The following is a 23,685-nucleotide window of genomic DNA, read 5'->3' as shown; positions in this document are numbered from 1 at the left end:
ATTGGCGAGGATTCAGGTGACCGCTGAGCACCTTCAAACATCACCCCCTGACATTTTCTGTTTGCTTGTGTTGGGGGACACATTCAGCACATGAAATGTTGCGTTTCAGGTTGTTTGTTTATCTGTATGTGTGTGTGTCAGTGACGGCCGGGGGTAGCAGGCGTGTGAGTGAATGGACTTATTATGTTTGGAAACAAACAAACAAAGGAGAAAGGTAGTCAGTGCACACACATGTGCACACACAAACTGAGTTAAACTGAGTTAGAGCCACAAGACTTATTAGGTGAACTTTGACATGGAAAAACAGGGAAGAGGCTGTTATCTACATACACACACATGCAGCAGTGGGTCCACAACTAAAGAGCAAGTGACTCTTGACCTTTGACCTCATCAGCCTACTTACTGGCCTGTAATTAGCAAAACTGGTATGAGAAAACAACTTTTAAAAGGTGTATGTGTGTTGTATTTATGTATTAAAGCCAATGGGGATAATTTAGTCCTTTCCATTATGGTTGAAGATACACGTCCCTTCCAAAAGTCATGAAGCTGTTACTTTATTACAGCTCTGTCCAGCAAACCTGTTCCCCACTGTGTCCTTTATAACACGCCTGAGTGAACACACATGTCATTTTAACACACCGGATACATCCTCTTCATCCTCTCTGATGATTTCCTTCTTGCTTTTTTCTCCTCTCATCCCCTCTGTTTACAGTCACATAAATCATGTCTTTCTTCTTGTGTCCACTGATTACATTTTGAAAGACACATATACTTTAAACTAAGGAATGCATTCAAACCTAACTATAGGATAGACATGCATCTCACACGCCATACTGATTATAAAACCTTTAACACTTGGTGTGTTTTTGATCACAGAGTTATATAGGCTTAGTTAAAATTATATCTTCTACTCTATTAGATACAATTTCACATAGGATGTTCTAATAAATCCAGATTGTGTATTTTTGAATTATTGATGTCATGTTTGTGCATTATAAAATAGTTTACTGCTCTTTTCCATCCGTGTTTCCGTTGTTCATCTGCTTATCTGCTGGTCCTCCCCTGCCTCTTTGTGATGATCAAAGTGTCCTAGTCCTCCTGCCCTCATGAGGACAAGCAGTTACTCAGCAGGACGGGCGCCGCGCTAACTGCCAGGCAGGAAGTACACAGAGAGCTATTTTGGTGAGACCTGATTTAAGTTTTGGACCTTAAGGGAACAGGCTAGGGAATGCATTATGTCAGCACGTAATGTGTTAACGCATGTTTGGATCAATTGTATGACTGTAACAAATAATGGGCTCATCAATCAAGCACATTTTATATAAATGTGTGTAAGTGTGTGTGTGTCTGTCTGTGCATGTATGTGTGCAAGCGTGTAAGAGATAGAATACTGGGAAAGTCAACAACCCCTGACCTTTGACCTCTGATCTCTCACCCACAATGGGGAGACACTCGCCCACACACACAGACCCTCCCACACACGGTGCTACCACGACGACACCCACTACCACAGAGAACAGCGAGGAAACGTTGAACATGACACATACATTATGCGGTATGTAAAGGTAAAAGGTACACAGAGCATGATGTGTCTACATAACACAAGGCAGCACACAGTGGACACCACATGCATTTGATCACAGGTGTGTGTGTGCGTGTGTGTGCATTTGGACTGCCATCTGCCATCTGGGAGTAGAAAGAGAGAAAGAGTGGCAGTGATCTGATATCAGTTGACTCTCTGCATTCCTGACCGTAATCACATGGTGTAACAGAGTTTCCCATATCAATGACTCAGCCAGCTGGCCCCTCCAGTCCTGCAGGGGGACCCTACGGAAGCCTTACAGGGTCAAATTTCTGACTGACAGTTGAGGAAAAATAGGATAACCTGGTTTGTTACAGCCTCAGGAAACAGCTGGTTGGATGTATACAAAAATAACAACTTTAGTGTTACTATCAATATATAGCACTGATGTGGAATGAATGTAGCATAGATGTATGAGGCAGATGTCAATAATAAAGTTGAAGGACAGCAATTGATTGTGTGTGTGTATGTGCGTGCATGTGTGTGCCCACAAAGTGTCCATAAACACCTGGTTGCCCTCTGACGTCAGCTGCATGCGCTTTAGGAGTCTGTTGCATAAATGGTTGGCGTATGTTGCATATTGTTAGAGAATCATCTGGAATGTGAAATACCCTAAAAGAGATGTGTGCCAGATGTGTGTGCGGGTGTCATCATGTGCCAGTGGTGTACGCGCCCTCGATGCATTCCAATACACACTACGTGTTCTCATGGCAACATCGCAAACACATACGTATAAAGAAATGTTTCTGAACGGCTTTCTCTGAGCAGGCTGCCTCAGTTAAGTTCAGTGATGACAAGCAGGAATGAGAAGTACTGTATGTTCTGCCTGAGTCTCCTACACATAATAATAACAGATAATTTAAAGGGACAGTTCAACATTTTGGAAAATTGGCCCATTGCCATAATCCCTATAGCCTTAGGAGTAGGTTCGTTACCTACCTGTCGCGAGCTGCTCAGAGCTATGCTACGGAGGCTCATGGGATTTCTTGGTTTCCCTCATCAAACTCATCAAATACACAATCCAACAACTCCAAAACACTCTCATGGACAAGTTGTGACCTGCACATTCACCACGCTATGAGATAATAGCGGAAAGTTATGAGACAGAGTTGTTTTCGAGGCAAATGCAGAGACTGCTTGCCGGAAAACGATGGGAACGCACATCAGCGGTTTTGCATGAATTCACCTCGAAAACAACTCCGTCTCATAACGTTCCGTTATTATCTCATAGCGTGGTGAATGTGCAGGTCACAACTTGTCCACCAGAGTGTTTTTGAGTTGTTGGATTGTGTTTTTGATGAGTTTGATGAGGGAAACCGAGAAATTCCATTAGCCTCCGTAGCGTAACTCTGAGTAGCTTGCAGCTCTGCTCTGCCGTTCTAAAATTAGCTTACACCGACAATTAAAGGTAACGAACCTACTGCTATGACTACAGGGATTATGGCAATGGGCCAATTTGCCAAAAAGGTTTGCACTTAACAGCTGTACTTACCTGTTGCATGCATTACAGGTCACACAGTCAATCACATGCCACATGTTGTTATGTTCAGGGAGGAAGTTATGCATGAAAAAGTTCTACAGGAATGCTCTAGGGAAGCCATTTTCAGTGCCACAGGGGAAATATTGTTATCCTGTGTGCTTCTTCTTCTTCTTCTTCTTCTTCTTCTTCTTCTTCTTCTTCTTCTTCTTCTTCTTCTTCTTCTTCTGTGTCAAATTTCAGTTTGCTACTCTACTGCTACTACAATGTTATTTAGGACCTGCAGCCAGATTATGAATCAAAACTTGTGGCTTGATCAGAATCGGTTTGCTGTTACTTTTCTTGGTAAAATACACATTTTTCGCAATGTAAGTCACCTACAGACTCAACTTATTGTCTGTCTCACAATGTCTTTTGTCAAATAATCCCATAGCCAAGGCAGAAAATCATCCGTGTCTGTGCTTGCTTCTCCTGGGCGTCTGTCTATCGTTATGGCAACCCCCTCAAATTGCTGTGGCGACCTCTGAGCCTCAGGCCAGAGCCACAGCTGAGACCAATTCATTAATCAGGGACTGCTCTGATATCTCTGTAGGTTATCAACTTCTGACCCCTTTTCCCCATACAAGACATACAAGTCTCTGTAAGACACAACCACGCACACACAAACATACACACACACACACACACACACACACACACACACACACACACACACACACACACACACACACACACACACACACACATGTAACTTTATGTGATAACAGGAGGTAAAATCTCCATGGCAACCTCTGAGGCCAGGCTGACACACAGGTGTTTTAAATCAGATTATTTCTGCAAGCAAATGTTCTAGTTTACCTATAGTACAGTTTCAATGGTCTCTCCAAGAGGACTTTATTGGCAAGAACACATAGAAAGAGCAACAGAGGAGAGACAATTACTCTTTGCAAATTAACATAAATTCAATAAATGTTGTTTTTTTTAAAAAGAGGTGGCAGTGATATGATTTGTCCTTTGTCAATAATAAATTGAAGCATTGAGTACAAATGTTCTTTGGTATTCTTTTTCTGTACATAGACAATGTTGATCCTTTTATATCCACAAAGTGATGTTGCAAAGAATCAAGCACATGCACGCACACCATCCTGCAATTACTAAAAGGAAATACAGATCTACTTTACACAATGGCATGTAAAAAGACCTGGGTCCCCTTGAGCATGATTTGTGGAGTTGTAAAAATATACATCATTGTTGAGTGTTTGCTTGAAGGGTTTATTAGAGGGAGGGCATGTTTGGAGAGTGGATGCACTGATGTCAAAGAGTCTTTGTGAGGTAGAAGATGGCAGCAATAGTTGGAATTCTTTGTTGTTGCTTTTTCACCAAGCTGTTTTACTTGTCATAAAATGGATGTGCGACCTCTGTGAACCAGAGCATCACATATACTGGAATTTTTGCCAACTCCATGACAATCATTTCTCAGTATAAATAAAGACGGCTCATAATGTTGCAGTGTTTTCATCCAGCTGGTAAATTTCTCTCACCCTCTTCCAGAAGGGCAGAGGTCAACAGTTAGGTGCTCAAGGACCCTTCAGGGTGCATGAATATGTTTGGTCTCATCGGAGCTGGTTTCAGGGTTTCTATTTCAAGAATATTTGGAATATTCTTCAAACAGCCTTGTTCTTGTGAAAGTGAATATTCCCAGTAAGCAATGCTGCAGAGCTGCATATTCTGCCATCATGACCAATGAGTGATGCCATAATGGAAATCTGCATCACAATCCAGATGACACACCATATATCACCATTATTTACTCATACTTCTAATCCAAATCCAAAGAAAGGGGAGGTGTGAGCATGAGGAAACAAAACGCATGAGGGAAGAAGAGAAAGTGAAAGAAGGGGCAAATTTGTAGCATCATGAAGGCTATCATGTGCAAAAACCAAAAAAATATGAGGGACAAAATATTACATTAATAATGTAATGCCCTGATAAATTATTTTTGGCAATTAAAAATGCTATTTCTGTTTTTTATTTATGAATTTCCACATTTCTCCTTTTTTCTAGTATGGACACAGAAATACTCAGATGAATAAATTCATAATCAAAATGAATTTATTTTGAAATTATTTAGGCATTTAATTCTTAATTCATGTATTCATTCATTTATTCATACTTCTCTGACCTTCATCCCCAAACTCTCTACATGCTATAATGTAATATGTGAGGTAATTAGAGAATTCTCTCCTCTTTCCAACTATTTCCATTGCAAGCTTAAAAAAATACACACTTCAAAACACCAACAGCTGGAAATTTGAAAGCCCATTACGTGCCATGGCAGGACATGCATGGAGAAGAAAGCACTGTTTTATCCCCATAGTTAACACATTCAATCACACAGAGCTCCAGATACAGAATAAAAATTAGGGAATGAGACATTTCCCCTCAAAAATCCACCACCGACTTGTTCCTGGTTTTCACGTCACATATTTGCATAAGTGTGTGTGTAGTGTAGTGTGAGCTGGGGAACAAAAATCATTAAAGCATTAGAAACAGCAACATTCTTGTTAAATAGCTCAGTGCTATGAGTCATCTACGCCTCGGAGTAGAGACATAACCATTGCAAACACAAAACCAGTCCTAACAGTGTTTGTGGTTTGGTGTAATTACAGTTCATTCAACTGAAACGTCAAGTTTGCCACAATATGATCTTGACTTACAGTCATGCTGAAGTGTCTGTATTCAAAACAAACAACACGAGATGAGATGCGGTGGGATGGGCACAATGGAACGACGGGCAGCAGGAAGTGTGTGTTTGTGTTGTGACTGTACATAGTGTATACAATGCACGCTGCTGTGTTTTGGTGTTGTGTCTTAGAGAGGTGTTGCGGCAGGTGTTAAGATGTGTGAGATGAAAGCGTGACATGGATTTTCTCTGTCGTGTCTCTCTGTCTTTCTCCAGATAAGCCGAAGCTGTTTGGAGTTTAAACCCCCCCCCCCCCCCCCCCCCCACCCCAACCCCCCCTCAGGCGTACACGCATTCAGGCCTCGGCCATGTGTGACACTGCAGGACATTCCTCCCAGCGACTTCCTGGCTTTTATGGTTCGGCCTTCATCACCATCCACAACACACACTTCCTTCCTCTGTGTTTGTGTGTATGTGGGTATTCCCGCTTCCCCGAGTTCCCCGAATGCTGCTGTTTTGTGTTGAGACTGCATCCCAAATGAGAGCCATTGAAAGAGGATGAGACAGATTTAGACACTGAGAAGGAACACGGAGGAGTGCAGAGAGTGAAAACATGTGAAGAAAAAAAATAGAAGCATAAAAACAAAAACACTGAGTGAAGCAATTTTTCGACTGCGTCTGATAACAGATGAATTCTGCAGAGGAATACTGAAGAACGACATGTTTGCATTAAATGTGAAATTAATCCACATGTAATAACAGTTTGTTTTCATCCTTTACACACTTTTTCTTATGGAAGTTGCACCACACGCCTGCCGTTTAAAGGGATAGTTCAACATTTTGGCAAATTCGCCCATTGCCATAATCCCTACAGTCACAGTAGTAGGTTCATTACCTTTAATTGTCGGTGCTTGTTGTTTTGAGATCCATGGGGCAAAGATGCGAGGTGCTCAGCTAACACAATTGAGGTGGCGAATGTGCATAGGTCACAACTGAGCGTTTTTAAAGGTAATGAACCTACTCCTACTGTATAGGGATTATGGCAATGGGCGAATTTGCCAAAATGTTGAACTCTCCCTTTAAAGTAATCATTTTACAGTGTCGATTCCCCAGAGTCGTATTTTCAAATGTGACCTTGGAAGAAAAACCAAATATGGGAAATCGACGGCGTCCGGCCATGCACTTTTTTGCAGAGAAAAACATAAAAAGAGAAAGCCAATATTGCATCTATGCTGCCTGTTATTCTTAGCTGCCATGTCTGAGATCCTGAAAACTCGACGACATGCGCTTGGTGGTGCTTCCTGGACTGCTCACTCTCATTGAATGTTGCTGGTATTGATTAGCCTATAGTCTGATCTGGAATTAGAAATATCAAAAATGTTCAATATCGATGTACAGTATTCGGGACTCTGACTTGGGGAGCAGTAAAATAATCATAAGGACACATCACACTTGAGGACTTTGTGGGTAAATAATGGTTTGCACCAAGCATTGAATCAGGCCACATCCTCCTGATTGTTGGGGGTTGGAGAAAATCAAGCCCATAAACTCAGCTGTCCTTTATCCCCTTGCCATTCCGACGGCCCGCCGGCGGGCCCGCGGGGGGGTTTTAATCAGGGAGGTGTCATAGAGGATGTCACCAGTCACTTGAAATAGTCATGCCACATATCGTTGGAAAGCTAAAACTCTTGTGATTAAAGATATGCCGACCATTCCTAAATATAATCATCACAGCAACACTCGAATCAGACTATAAACATGCTAACAAAGTTCGTAAAAAGCCGATATAACTCACGATTTGTGTCAGGGCAGGCTCAGGATCACAGGGTTTCCCCACAAACTTGGTGTCGTTACATTCAGAAAAGTCCAGTAAATCCAATCCAGTAAAGTATTTAGTCCAAAACACACGGTTGTACCGGTAGATAACCTCATCCCGCTGCTGCATCTTATGAAATTACGCATTGTATATCCAGTAAATCCGTTTATTTCTCCTCATAAGTCCGGCGTTTACATGAAAACAATGTTTATTTCACTTTACAAAATGGCGCTGCCCTCTGACCTTTCGATTGACAGCTCACTCGACCAATCACAAGCTCCCTGTCCCCGGCTGCCGCCTGACAGCGCTGAATGGCTTCAGCCAATAGGAACCGATCCCGATGGAAACTGTAGCATTGAATAGAGGGTGTCAGTGCCCGATCCGTACCCGGAACACGATCCGTTCCAGTGCTTCTGCGCATGCGCCGTTTTACGGCATTAGCTTCAAAGCTATGCTAACTGATAGCCTAGCAGTAGAGCAGCTAAAAGTCCGCCGTAGCGTTGTTAAAACGTCACTTTATTAATTTTAAATATTTTTTCATGCGAGAAAGTCACAGTTTAGAGTCCTAATCTGTGGCAGTTTATCCAACTGACGTCTGTTTGGAAGTTTGCTCCGGTTTTGGGAGAAGTGCAGAGCTAGCTGGGAGCAGAGCTGGGAGCAGCTACCTGGGAGTAGCCACCGGGAGCTAACGTTAGCTCGCTGCTCGGCTCATCTCAGAGGCAGCAGCCGGCCGGCTGAGGTGATTGACCGGTCACCCAGACGTCGTCATGCCGGTGGAGAAAGCGAGCAGATTAATTTATGGTCTCATTGATTAGTTTGTGTAAATGAAAAGTGAAGCTTCAGGAGGAGCTGGTCAGAGGAGCAGTGCTGACTTGCTGCTGTCTGTATGTGCAGAAATCACCACATTTACATCAATAAATAAATGTTTTACAATTAACTGATCGGTCTACATTACATTTAATTTAATCAGAAATAGAACAGAGGGGAATTCGTTGCGACGTGCTTGTGTTTTTCCTCATAGAACGTCTCTGTTTTCATCCATATCCGCGGTGTCTGCCGTAAACTAAAAGAAGGGGGGAGTGCGCATGTGCGTGCGCATGCGCAGAAGCGTCCTGGAACGGATCGTGTTCCGGGTACGGATCGGGCACTGACAGAGGGATTATCTGTTTACCAACAAATCAGGATGCGTGCGCAACCTGACTGCAGAAAGAACCGGTTGTCATGGTTACCTCCATGGATCTAGTGTAGTCAAAGCGGTGTTAGCTAGCGATGTTGTCAGCCTACCACAACAGTTTATCACCTACTGATGTAGTGTGTGTTTTATACATAGACTGTAGGTTTTATAACGGCAGGAAAAAAAAAAAAAAAAACGTCAGGACGGAGGATCGAGTTTGTACCGCGGCAACGGCAACTCAGCCACGGGACAAGCCACGGACTCTCACAGCACGGCGTCGGTTATCGGTAAAAACAACACTGTCACTGTGCATCCCTAACGTTACCTACAGCTATTTAACAGACGATCATGTTCAGGAAAATACTCACGATTACAAAACTCAGTGTCTGTGAGGACTGATGCTGCCTGGTCAGAGACGAGGGAAGAGGACGGACCTGTCTAAAGTCTGGAACAACTGCATAACGTAACTGTAACGTTACATGCATGGCTGAGTATGTACCGGTAATCTAAAACAATGTAGCTTAACGTTAATTAATGTCAGCTTGCTTTCCATTAGTATGTGACCTCGTCTTCAGTCACTGTCGTAGTAAACATTTCACAACTCATTCGCTGCAGTTCTAACGTTACAGCTGTGCCTGTGGGCATTTAGCTTTATCACCATTCAAACCAACGTATCTAACACGTTATATTGCTCGAAATTAATCGCCAATGTACTATTTTCTCTCTCGTTTGCCTTGAAAGGGGTGCGAGTTGACGGTATTCTGTTAAATTTGCGCGTTTTGTTATTTTTATCAAAACAATTAGTGCAACTTCCAGCACAAAAAGACACGATCACGGCTCTTGCTGCTCTCTTTCTGCAGGCGACATGCGCAGTAGAACGTCTGTGACGTAGGCTGGTAATCCCTCTATAGCCAATGAGATTACGAAACGAACGATGTGCTGCATTCACGGTCCCTGGGAAAAGGCAGCACTGCCATTTTCATGCGTAACTTTGCAAAAGCTGCACTTTGGCGCATGTATTGTTTCACAATGGCAACTTTAGGAAAACGCCTAGATATACACTTAGAAAAACATGTGTAAAATACTCATTTTTAGCAGGATTGTTATCAAATTTGAACTGGGGCCAGGTAAGGCTTCATGCTGTAGTCCCATTGTGTTTTCCAGCTAAAATTCTCAGCCACACTCATCTTCAGGCATCTGATTGCAACAAAAAAATTCAGGCGAGAATAAAAACATTCTAATTCAGTGTGCTCCCACTTAGATATCTCTATGATAGTAGCACTTATAGTGATTATTTCAGTTTGGGGAAAAACTTCAGAGTGATACCTTTCAAAAGAGACCAAGCCCATCCATATTCTCCAAACAGTTCAAGAACAGCATTCAATTTACTTTGGGTACGCCTTGGATAGGCGAATATTACAGAATTTATAGGAGTGGTAAGAGGATCAGTAGAGTCAGAATACATTTCTATAATATTGTATAAAATTATGTTTTTATCGAACAAAGACCACAAGACCCTGTTTTCAACCTTTGCCTGATTCCCATTTCTCTGGACCACCAATAATCTCATCATCACGTATACTACGTATGTATGTGTATATGTGCAGAATGTGTGGGATTGTTTTTGTTAGCGAATAGATATTTAACGTTACCAATCTAACTTGTTGAGATATCTTTGTCGTAACTTCAGGCTCTATCCCTGCCAACTTTTTATTGACTCTGTCTGTGACAGGTGAAATCTACTGAAGCCAGGAGTTGTGTTAGTGTAACATATCTGCACTCAACACTCATCTGGAACCGACTCAACCAGTCAGACATGACCAACCATGCAGCAAGGTCACGGTCTCTTTCTCTACACACACATGAACCTGTGCTTCATTTTGTTGTCATGCGTATGTTTCTCCAGCCTAAAGCACATACTTACAGGTATGTGTGGCTGTGTGTGTGTGTGTGTGTGCATGTGTGTGTTGATCATGTTGGAACAATGTTAAAAATGCAGGTTATTAGTTAATATTGTCAGTGAGTCAACAGGCAGAGTGTTGGCTTACTAAAGTCATGAAGGACAACACACACACACACAGAGGTATAGGCACAAAAAGGGGAAGGGGAAGCAACAACCTAGGTCTCTGAGTTTGTATCACCGTGTCAATGTGGGAATGATCAGCGTGGATCTAAGGCCTCCCTGATCAAAGCTGCTTCATTTTCAGATAACCTCAAGGCTGTGATGTCCTATCACCGCCGCAAATGAAAGAGTTTAACCATGATGGAACTTTTCCACTGAGACGAACCTCTCAACATTTGGTCTGCTTCTTGCTTTCACGTGTGCGTAGACAGTAAATACTTGTGCTTGGCTGAACACTGTGACAAAGACCACATCTCAGAAATGACACATTGATCTTGTTGTTATTGCAGTATGTCCATTTGAATATACTGTATGTCCTTTGTCTATATACCTACCACAAAATATAAGATAACACAGACAATCATTAGCTGTCAAAATTAAAAGCGCTCTCTTTCTCCGCTGTCATCCCACTGTCATTTTGGCAAAACTTTCAGACCACCTCCACCCATTCACCACCTCCATCAAGATACAGACCGTCTTCATCGGGATCTTCAACCAAGGAGTTTTTTCGACAGAAGGCCTCATGCTGCCTACCACTACCAGTGTCTAGGTCAGAGGCAAGCTTCTCATCCCTAGATCAGTTCACTTAGCTGGTCTACTCCCCAGCGTCTAAGCACCAAAGTTTATTTGTGTGCACAATAAATTTAATTTCATCTTCAAACCTGTCTCTCCTTATCCTTATTAGCCTGTCCTGATTGAAATATGTGCAGGATCCAAAATGTATCAGAGCAGAAATGGTGATTACCACAGTTCTTTAATTTCCATATTAATGATATCAATATAAGTGTTATTCCATGTAATTTATGTGACTGTGTGTTGGGGGGGTTCCATTTCCAGCGTAAATCTAGTCTCTTTTTGGCAGCAGTGATGCCCGCCAGGTGAATATGTTTGTTCATGCACGCTCATTTTAATGAGGCGGTATCATTCAAAAGTAGCACAAACTTCACCAGCATCCCTGGTATTTTGTTTATTGCCACCAGATTCCATGGCATCGGTCCATTTCCCCCCTGGTTTCCAATGAATGTCATACACTAGTATTGGCTCTTCTAAATGCAATGCGCAGGCATCTTATCTCTGTGTGTGTGGCTCTGGAAATAAGGACCATTTGTCTAAGAGTTATAGCTGCTTATTTTCACTGAAGAGGTCAGAGGTCAGGGGTCAGACAGATATTCCTTAGTGAGCAAAACACACACACACACACACACACACACACACACACACACTGCTACAGATTTATAAAACCTCAATCAGGGCATGTATTTAGGTCCTTGGAGACTCATAAATATGATGTATGTTTGCACAAAGCGAAGGCTGGTGCAGTCAGTAAACTGAGTAAAAATGCTGGGAAACATTTTATGTTTCCGACGGTGAGGGAAGTTTTAAAATACAAAAAACACAAAGCTACAGATTTGTAAAAGTAGTTTACAGCCAAAGCAACTGCCTGCACGCTGGGCAATGCCAATAAATGCTAATTACATTTGGACATTTGTTTTTACATCTTTATAGCCAGCATTGTTTTAAATGTAATCCAGAAATGGTCTCACTGCCCTTTAAAAACATAAACATGTGGTAAAACAATTAAAGTCTCTTCAAGTCATAGTAGAAGATATGCCAAATTTAAATTTCACATTCTTCCAGTGTGAATGGAAATAGAGTCTATTCCCTTAAGTCCTGGTGGCTTCATGGTTTTGCACAGAGAGGACAATTAATAACAGAGTGCCATTGTTTCATGTCAGGCGTGATCTCATTGTGTCCAGACCAACAATAGTCCCATGAGCACCAAGGGCACCAGGGGACATCAGCGACGGAGACTGGATGAGGTAAGACAGAGCCTCGCCAGGCTCCCACACACCCTCCTTCTTTCCCACAATCCCTCTAGCCCTACTTCGTGGATTTTTTTTCTTTTTAAACACATTTGAAGTCATATATGACCTCACACGGCCACCTCGGTCTTCTGCATTCAATAAAATGCAGTGATTGTACTGTATGGTTGTGCACAAAGCTTCAACTGGCATCATTTTTGATTATTGAACCATACGTGTACTAACATAAACCATCATGTTCCACATATGCCTGTACAAATTAGAATGTTAATGAGCAATTTGATTAATGTTCATTAATCTTTACCTGAATGAAAGAAGAAGGGGAAAAAAACATTGTCATTCACATCATTGTACCACATTGTATTAGTATTGTTTAACTTCTATTGCCCTGCATGCACACACACACACACACATTGATGCACACCCACACACACTTTCCTGGCAGCCGTTTAAGTCACATATTTACATATGCACTAACGTACACTGTACATGTGTCAGATTGACAATTTATACATTCACGAATGCTCGTAAACCAACATACAAGATTGACCAGGGACGTCCAGGTCTGCGTTCTCTCTCTTACACAGACATACTGTACACACACACACACACACACACACACACACACTTTGACTAATTCGATGACCTAACACTCATACCAGTGAGAAAGGGAAACAGTGATAGCGAGAGGTCTGTATTTACCTTCAGATCACCCCTCAATTAACATAAACACACCCGTACATACGTCCTCCATACTGGCCTGCAGCCTGCAGCATAGCAACACATTTCATCAACAAACACATGAGGAGGTCAGATTCAGTCAGTCAGTGTGTGTTTATATTCCAATTACGCTTTTTTTTCAGAAGTTCTACATGCCAAGTCACCCCCCTTACACATGCACACACACACACACACACACACACACACACACACACACACACACACACACACACACACACACACACACACACACACACACATACACACATTCCCCACCCTCCCCTCAGTTCTCTTTCTGTGTTTTCTATCAGTTTGCACTGTTGACATTTCTCTTAAAGGAACAGGAGTCTTCTAGTTAAAAAGATGAGAAGATCACGCGCCACATGCATCCTCTTAAGCATTGTACACCTCCACGACTTTGCATGTTTGTTTATTTCTATGCACGAGCTGTAGCTGCAAAATGTGTGGCCACATGTGTGTGGTTGTGCCTCCATATGTGTTTGGCCATGATCCAAGCACAGCACACAGCACACTCTATGGGTTAACAGTTTATAATAAAGTTCTCAGCACCTCAAACCCCAGCAGTTAAAGGTGGCTGTATGTATTCTATGTGCGGTTGATAAGCAACGCGCAAATTTAGAAAGTAAATCAATCCTGATGAATTCTACAAAAAATCATTAAACTGCGACATGCTTTTTTTATGGGAAGGGTGTGTATACAGAGCTACATGGAAACTGTGAAAAGCCTTAAAAGATTCACATTGGGTGAACTCTGGATTTATAAGTCTGGTGTGCATTTGTGATTTATGTGCATTTGAATGTGTGTGTGTGTGTGTGTGCGCATGTGGTTCTGTTGGAGTGTTGTGAGTTATAGTGTCCCGGTAGGGGAGCCTGAGCACTAGAAAGGGGGTTTCCTGTTCCTTCTTGGCAAATACGGCTGGAACAAGTGGATGAGGAACAAATGTGTGACACAACACTCTTGGCCTTAAGCTGCAGATAGAGATTTATTTCACGTGTAGTAACTAGCTTGAGGTTTTACGGATGATCACTTAGTCAATATGACAAACAGTGTCCTGATGAAATATAATCATCCAGAGTCCAGAATGGGTCTTTCACTGGCTGAAAGTGGAGCTAGGCGTAGACGTAAAGATTTTAAATCCTGCTCAAGTAGATGTAAAGGAGCAGCCGTTGCGTGTCTGTGATGAGAGTATGTGCACTTTAAATATCTGCTGTGTTTCACCCGGTGACAATATAATTGTGGGTTTGTGAGAGAGAAAGAGCAGGAGACAGACAGACTGGCCCGTGTGCGAGTGTGTGTGTGATAATCTAATTGTTTATATCTGCTAGGATCTAAAGTTTCGTCTGGTATCACTCATCTGGGCTTTTTATTTTTGCACACATACCATCTAAAAGTCTTTTCACGTTTCTGCGCACACACGCACATGGCAGTGAATTAAGCGCTGGGTCCCGTAAAGCTGCTTCATATTCGGACTGAGTCAGCTGTCATTTCCCCCCAGAAATGAAAGGAAAACACACAGACGCACACACACACACACACACACACACACACACACACACACACACACACACACACACACACACACACACACACACACACACACACACACACACACACACAGAAACACACATACACTCCCCCCCTGGACAGAGAAAGAAGAGGAATAGAGAGAAATGGAAAGAGGAATAGAGTAATCAAGAAAAAAGGAGAAGGGGCACGTACACACAAACTGATCGACCGAGAAAGTAGAGAAATGAAAAATATGATGTGCATTCATTTTGAAATAATAACACAATTATAGATTAATATGTAAATGTATAATACAGTATTATATGTTTTGGACTTTATTTATTCCATTAGAGGTGTAGTGGTGTCTGGAGACGTCAGGCCTTTAACACCCTCCTAGAAAAAAAAAAATCATCTGCTAATTAACTATGCCTGTGTATGTAGTGTTGTATACACTGTGCTACTTAGAGGAATTACTCCCATCTAGCGTTGCGGTTGTATATCGCAAGCAACTCAATTGTGTTTTTCATGCTGCATTCACGTGAAATTGAGCAGACGGCAGACGGACGGCAGCCGCTGCACGTACAGTAACGGCATAAACAAGCCTCTATGTAAACAAGTGGTCCGTCAGCACGAGACAAAACAATACACGTGACAATATGTTGTCATGGCGATGTGGTATTGTTTACCTGACCCACGTTTTACCGGCTTTCTCTCGACTTCTGTGACTAAAATTACATTTGGTTTGTTACCGACGGCCGTCTGCCCGACTGCAGGTGAATGCAGCATCAGTGTAACGCTCCATTCCTCCTCACTGCGTTACCGCGGTGACTTTTCACAGACGCCACCTCGACCTGAGCCGACAGCTCCGGTGTCTCCGCTGAGTTCCCGTGGTTTCCTACCGTCACGCTGCCACTGAACGTAAAAACATGGCGACACGACATGGCAGCCAGCACCGAGCTTACCCGCTCCATAAAAATTCAGAGCTTACCGGAACACTTCAGTTTGTTGATGGGGGTGATTACTGATTAATGAAAAACATACTTTTGAACGAAATAATCGATTTTCGTGAATAGATAACAGGAGAAGTTACACAATGTCCCTTTAAATGCATCTATTACCAGAATGTAATAAGGAGCTGCCAACTGTTTAAGTGTTATAAATGTAATGTAAGTGTTGGCACTGCCATACCACACTTCAGCTCCGCACACACAAGTAGAAATCCCAGTGTGTCATTAACTATGCCATCCATTCATTTAACCACACCTATTACCAGAGGGAAGAGCTGCTAAACGTAAACATGTACGTATTTATTTATAAGTTTAAGACATATTCTGATATTTATCTGTACGAGTAAGGACTGATTGATTTCACACAGGTGTTATTCGCAGTCTCCAGAAGCTGGACGACGAACTAAAAGGTCAAGTGTTAGATTATCGGACCAGGAGAATAAATCTTTGAAATGAAAGGGAGGCACTTGACTCCTCCTCCTCCTCCTCCTCCTCATTCTTCATTCCCACCAATGAGATGCCTTTGAGCGAGGGCAAATCCTTCCAGGTGAGTGAACCCTAAATCCTTTGTAAGCACTTTGGCACGTAATTGCTCAATTCACAACACGCCAATCAAAAAGCCTTTCTAGTAATATGGCATATGCTCTTGTTATTTTAAAGCACACAAAGACTATTAACACACTCGCATACACATACACAGCCTATAAAACACACGCACAACTATTGCATAATGACAGACATTTAAAGATGAGGCTCAGTTGGGTCTCGGATGAAAGTTCCCGGAATTGTACTTCACACCCACACTCAGAATGTGGCATTTGCCATGTAGGGGCCAAGAAGGGGTTACATACACACACGCACACACACACACACGCACACACACACACACATACACACAATGTATTCTCGGAGGTGAGAGAAGTGGGAAGGAGTTGAGAAGGACGGTGGCCAGGGAGGGACTAACAGCACCACCAGACACTAGATATATAAAAAAAACAAAACGATAGTTAGTAAGGACAACACCTAGTAATGCAGTTGAATAGAGCTGTCGTTGTTATGACACATGGAGACCTACGTACAGTGTTATTTTCCATGGTATTGTTGGTATATTTGCTGTGAGTGGCATGTGAGACTTGCCCTGAAGTGGCCCTGCCCTTCTGGCATCTACCAAAGTCACTTGACGGCCGGTTCAGGCTTGTTCACATGTGAGAAACGACTTTACATATCCCTGAAATATTACTGCCATGCTTCTAGGGTTGCTGTGATTTCAACTTTCGTTTTGTACCTCACACCCTGCCACCAGTACCTGAACGCTAGTCTTTATCGCAGAGCTCTGTGGTACACCGTAGAGCTCCTGAAGTGGTGCATCAGTGTCAGTGTGCAATCACAATGCATGTGGAAAGTTTCATCTGAGATAGTACAAAAAAAGCCCCTGAGAGAGGAAGAGATAATATTATCTCTCTCCTTGGTATTTGTCAAGGTGAAATATTCCGGATTCAGAGGAAAGTAAAAATCCTCTTTGTCTCTTTCACTGACACGGCAGCACTCACAATGCCAAATTCATTGTGTGTTATCTTTGAATGCACCATGCGGATTCAATGGATATACAACTTTACAACTGTTCAATATGAAGAGAGGGTGTGGAGAGGTTTGGTTCTGGGTGAAGGATCACACTCCTCGAGACTCAATAACAAACAAACCTATTCTCACAGTTTTCACAACAGCACCCCAGATAGGAATCAAGAAAGTTTCCCACAAACACTCAGAGAAAAGCTGCATTGAATCATCTCTCAAAGGGAACGTAGGTGATATTTCACACTCTATATGATAGTGAACGTTTCCAGTGTAAAGCCCAAAGCTAACAATAAACCGATCTTGCTGTAAATCCTTCTGTGACTTGGACCTTCATGTTTAACCAATGAGCCACATCGCCGCATTGGGCGATGTCATGTTCCTTCATTACCACAGACATTGGCTCTGTAGTTTATTTTCAGATGATCTCACAACTGTCCTGTAAATTACTAGCACACCAAACCCGCAGCTGAAAATTGCCCCACTCCGCACCCTTGTTTGAGGAGTATTCGCTGAGAACCACAGTTGTGAAGTGTTTTAGGAATTTTTGAAATTAAATCAAATGAAATATTTGTGATCTGTTTTGAAGATGAATGTCTTAAGTAAGAATGTGTCCACAGACATCCTGGAAAAGTTGGAAAGCATTGTGGTCTTTTTAAGGAATTTGTTAAAGTTAGGTGTAGGCCTATAGGGTTAGGCTTATTGTTGGGGTTAAAAACCAGATGATCATCCATAAAGACATTCTATGTATTCAAGTATTATCCACTAAAATTAGTATATGTTCTTCTCTATGAATGTGGTACTTCTCTGTCTTTGAAACATGACTGTCATGCTTGGATACGCTGTGTGATTCCAACTAATTCTGTGTCAGCGCTCCTCGCCCTGTTGCTGTGCTCTATACATAGAGAGTGACTTAGAGGTGTGAAGCCTTCACACCATAGAAATAGATTCATCATGGCGGCTTCAAACAGACACTGTATGAAAACCTCATAAATCCAATTTCAGCAAATTACATGCCACACTTTGGGCGTGATTTGAAACTTTATGTGTTACGTTTGGATACTGTGAGAACTCAAAATGCAGAGGCGCGTGACATACTGAAAATCGAGCAGAAATGCAAAAACATCAGATAGTATATACGGTCCTGTGACTGTTTGACGTACAAGGGTTTCATCTGCCAGCAGATTATATAAAGCCAGCTCATATCCCAAAAGGACTTAGAGGGTAAGTCTGGACAGTTCGGGTCAGGTTAACTTTATACCTAAAATATCTCCTAGACAAAACATGACTAAAAAAAACATCTGAACTGAACAAAATACCAATGTAATGTGACGGATTTAAGGAGATTGTTGACTGACATAAACAACTCAGTGTGCTTCATTACAAACTGGCAAGATTCCCAGGTGTTACATTTTCAGGGAACATTGAAATTTTCAGTCCAAAATCCAGGGACAACAACAACAGTATGTATTGTTGTGACTAAAGATATCTTGTCACTCATGGAAACAGCTTGTAATGTATCAACACAACTTTATTTTTAAGCTTTTGATCAGATGATTTGATCTTAGATTAGATTAGATTAGATTAGAAAACTTTATTAATCCCCAAGGGGAAACTGCTTTGGCACCAGATAAAACACATACATCCACTTGACATACAGTTCCGTTGCACAGCTGTTTCGACATGATTAGATACTTCAGTGATAATATATGACAGAGTACTCAACACAAGTGAATAGCAGCAGAGAAATTGATAAAAGCATAAATAAAAAAAATATCCGGAAGGTAAAAGCAACAAGCAACCGTTAGTTAGTGATCGTTGTTAAAAAATCTGAAAGCTGCAGGAACGAAGGAGCGTCTGAGTCATTCAGTAGAGCACTGAGGCATCACTAGTCGCTCACTAAATGCTTTTGAGCTCCTTAAATATATTGTGGAGTGGGTGGTTTTCATAGAGCAGGACTGTTTTCAACTTGGTCCTTGTTCTCTTCTCCACTATTACCTCAAGCTTGTCTGAGCCAGCCTCTTCTTGTCATCAATATAGATATACTGCCTCCCCAGCCATGAACAGCATAAAACAGGACCTAGCCAGGATGCCCTGGTAGAAAATGCCTAGCAGCCTTGAGCTGATATCAAAGGATCTAAGTTTCCTCAGAAAGAAAAGCCTGGACTGTGCCTTCCTCAATAATTCCTTCCAGTTGAGCTTATTGTCCAAATGATATTTGATAGAACTCCACAATTTCTATTTTTTGATTGTTAATTGTCACCGGGGCAGCGTCCTGTTTTTTCCTCTGATCTTCCTCAGAGGGCAACGACTGCCCAGTTCTCATCCAAATACAGATGTTCAAATTTAACGACTTTTGATCCACTTTGGCCTCAAGGATGAGACTGACGCTTCGATCTTGACTTGTGACTGTAAACAAAATCATCCACCACCACGGGACGATCGGTCCAGTCCAATTCCATCATGAGATACAATCAAAAGCTCCTGAACAGTTTCTATGGTGAAAGTTTGTTTCTGCTGTCAACAAAGTGCACAGAAAGTGGCAAGTAGAGCTCACAGCCGAAACCAAACAGAGCTGGCTGTGGTGAGGTCGGGATGTGACAAATGACAAAACAAAACGTTGAATACACAAGCATAGAATTGAAATTTCCAAAGGAAAATATCCATTTTATAAATCTTTACACCTGGCTCTTACTGTATCATATATAACAGAGACACCTGTTGCATCTTAACTCTAGGTACAGTTAAAACAACATGGTATGGAGACATATGAGCTGCGTAATATAGAGATACTATAAGCTTTGGCTGGGGCTGACATGTATGCATGACGTGCATCTGGCTGAGACTTATTTCTTTGCTTGGGTTACTTCAGAACAGACACACATGCACATACACACTCTCATCTCCACTTTTCCAACAATCACACAGTTCTCCCAACGCATCTGTCGACATGCGATGAGGCAACCGGGGTGGATGTGAATAGTTGTGGCCAACACTTGGCATCTGTGGATGTAAACATTTACATTCTGAGCCATGTGATACATTAATTACTGCCACAGCAAGCGGCTGAGGATGCTACAGATTCTCAGCTTATACCGTATGTGCTGAAGGGTGCAGCAGGGCCTCAGGCTGTGTCAGAAGTTGTGGAGGCCCTCACCCCAGGCTCATGCTTCAGCTACTGTAGCAGCTGGCTGTGGTTACAGAAATCTGATTGCACTTAACATGGTGCATTTCAAACACTATGGGCAATTAACACATTAATTTCTGTAACATTTTATATAATCCCCTTTCCACTCTATGACACGACTCGAGTGTGTGCGTGTGTTTGTGCATGTTTGGCAGGGGGTAAACAAGTGAACAGAGCCAGTATTCATGGCTGGTAAATTTGGAGTTGGCTGGCATGCAGGTAAACAACCATACATATATTTGCCGCTTCATCAATTCAGAACCGTCAACTAAAACTGACATCCTGCTTACATAAGATTTTTACTGAGCTCCACCAGACAAATTCAGAGATTCACAACCGCAGTGAAAAATGACCTTCACATGCTGACAATTTTCACTCAAAATCTGAGAAGCATTTGTTACTGTCTTTGCGTGATCCAATGTGCAATGAGCCAGCAATTGTCTCTACTGTCTTTACAAAGGTGTGGATGTGGTGATAAGGCAGGGAAAAACACCCAAAAGAAGTTAAAAATAATATTATCACATAAAGCAAAACAAAATGCTTTTTGATTTAGGTTTCATTTCAACCACAACATTTTAAAGGAACCATATGTACCACATACTGTAGCCAATGTTAACATTAATTAACATTAAACAAGACAAAGAGGAAGAAGCAACAGCAGCAGAAACGTTAGCTTGTGACAAAGATTTGTGCACTATCAGTGCAAGTTTGCGAATTGTGTGTCCATACGAATACACATGCATTCTTTTTACGTGCCTTTTGAGACAAATTGTACGCCATAGAAGAAAGGCTTGCTGGCAAGGATGAGGTGTATAGCTACTCGCGACCACTGCACTGCGCTCTCAAATTTTGTTTTATGTGCGTATACAGTACGTAAGACCATTTTTTAAAAATGTCATTTTATGTGGTTTTTATTCACATTTTCAGAAAAGATGAACACTTCCTTATATGATGGACTGCAGAAGACTAGAGTCAGTGACTCACTCTTGCCTCTTGAGGTATGGTATTACAAGGCAGGTCCTGGTGAGCAATGCGAAATTCACAAAGTCAAAATTATTCTAAATACCTGCCAAAACTGTTACGGATCAAATTCAGTTATTAATTTTATTAGTTGTATTGATTGCTGTTTATGTTTGAGTGTTTTAAATTAAAATACTTTATTGTGTGACGTTCAATTTCAATTTCTCTGACCCAGAAGCAAATTTGATACTAAATTACACATACTCCCACTGAGCATACCCTTTCTCCCACATCTGTCACTGTCTCACAGCCAAACACACTGACCCTCTCTCTCTCTCTCTCTCTCTCACACACACACACACACATGCACACACACAGCTTGTCTTGAGTAATAGCACTTTGTTCACTGGAGGCTGTGTAGCTAAATATACCTGTAACTGATAGCCCTGCTGCTTGATGGGCAGGAACACTGCTGGTCCTGACACCGATACATAAGATGAATCGCAACAGACAGCAGGGAGGGTGTGTGTGTGTGTGTGTGTGTGTGTGCGTGTGTGCGTGGGGGAGGTCAGCAATGTTAAAGGCGTACCCAGTGAAGTGAAGTGAACGATGACAAAGAAACAAGTGCAAAGCTGTTTTGAACAATACCAACTAAAATTTTCTTTGAAAATTAAACCGAATCCTCACAAAAACAACATCTCAGGTCCCTGGCCCTACCTTGACCCCTATTACTTGGCGTTAGTGAGTACCTGTTCTGTTGACCCGAAGCTACATTAGTGGAGTTTATTAGCCTTTTCACCCAGGCCCTAATTGATATTTGATGGATGTCGCGATCATATCTTGGTCTCAGAATAGAGTACAGACACTTAGTCTAACCCAGAGAGCCTCTGATCCTCAGCTCTCACTTAGGCAGGACATACCACAGCTCTGTGGCAAAGCTAAGACAGGAGCAGCGATTCAGTGTCACAGATCAACCAAGACCGAGAGAAGGGGAAGATGAAAGAGTGAAGGGAATAGGGACTAAGAAAGAGGAGGAAACAGATTGGAAGAGTGAGAGGTGTGAGGCCGCTGCTGAACAGAAAGACAGATGCAGTGTAGCCAAATTTGTCCAATTTGACGATTCACACTTTTGCTTTTTTTCTCCCCCCCTCTACTTTCCTCCTGTCTCTGGCCTCACCTGACTCACTCCCTCCCTCCCCTCCGTCTCCCTCTCTTTTCACACACTTTTCTCTCTCTTTTTGGGTGCACTAACCTGCAGAGGGCCGCTGGCCGGCATGGTGGATCTCAGCGATGTCAGGTCGATGTCTCGGCCCTGCTCCCCTCGCTCTGTCTTCCCCAGTCCCTGCATAATGAGGCTCGAAAATGAGCAAGCAACCAAGCAAGCGTGCGCACACACAATCAGTGTTGCCCTTACTGCACTGAAAATGCAAATGCACGGATGGCAGTGGTCGGTATGAAAGGAAATTACCCTGGATGCCAGGCACCGAGCACCAGGCAAGGCCAGGGAGGACAGCAGGAGGACAAACAAATGGCTTATTCACCCCATCTTGGTCTCCCCCACTCCCTCTCTCTCTCACTTTGCACTCTCTCAGCCTGTCTGTCGCTTTCTCTCTCTCTTTCTATTCTCCCTCTGTTCAAATTCTCGGTTGTAAAAATGCGAGAATACCAACTGAAACAACATATTGAAACCCAGGCAAATACTACGCAGGTTTCATACTTGTCCCTATGTATGGCCGTATATTTGAATGACTGACCGCTGCAAACCAATTCTGTCTATTTGTGCCTGTTTGCTCAACAAAAACACTGTGCAGTATTTCTGTTAAGTTAACTGAGGTCAGACATGGTCTCCGTAAAGCACTGAGGGTCCACTGTTAGGACTTTACAGGCCTCTAAACCCGGGGACCCCTGGGCTCTGCAACATGGACCCATAGACACCACGTGTACAGGAAGCAGGCCTTGTAGCACGAGTGTTGGTGACAGATATCCCAACAACTGCACAATTACAGTAACACAAAAACTGCTGCAGCACATAGAA

General features: G+C 42.4%; 1 protein-coding gene across 1 annotated transcript in view; it reads right to left on the bottom strand.

Annotated features, from left to right (window-relative positions):
- Positions 1–22,998, bottom strand: part of LOC311006408 (ninjurin-2-like) — a gene marked incomplete at both ends in the record, with an annotated part of 31,619 nt that extends 8,621 nt beyond the window's left edge. Inside the window, one exon of the mRNA XM_083999237.1 lies at positions 22,903–22,998. Coding sequence (XP_083855363.1) covers positions 22,903–22,998 — 96 coding nt within the window. The remainder of the gene's footprint in view (positions 1–22,902) is intronic.
- Between the last annotated feature and the right edge of the window lie 687 nt (positions 22,999–23,685).

This window comes from Trachurus trachurus (assembly GCF_905171665.1).
Source record: "Trachurus trachurus genome assembly, chromosome: 23".
In the NCBI taxonomy this organism is placed as follows: Eukaryota; Metazoa; Chordata; class Actinopteri; order Carangiformes; family Carangidae; genus Trachurus; species Trachurus trachurus.
The sequence above is the reverse complement of the archived record's forward strand: the minus strand, read 5'-3'. Positions and strand labels throughout refer to the sequence as shown.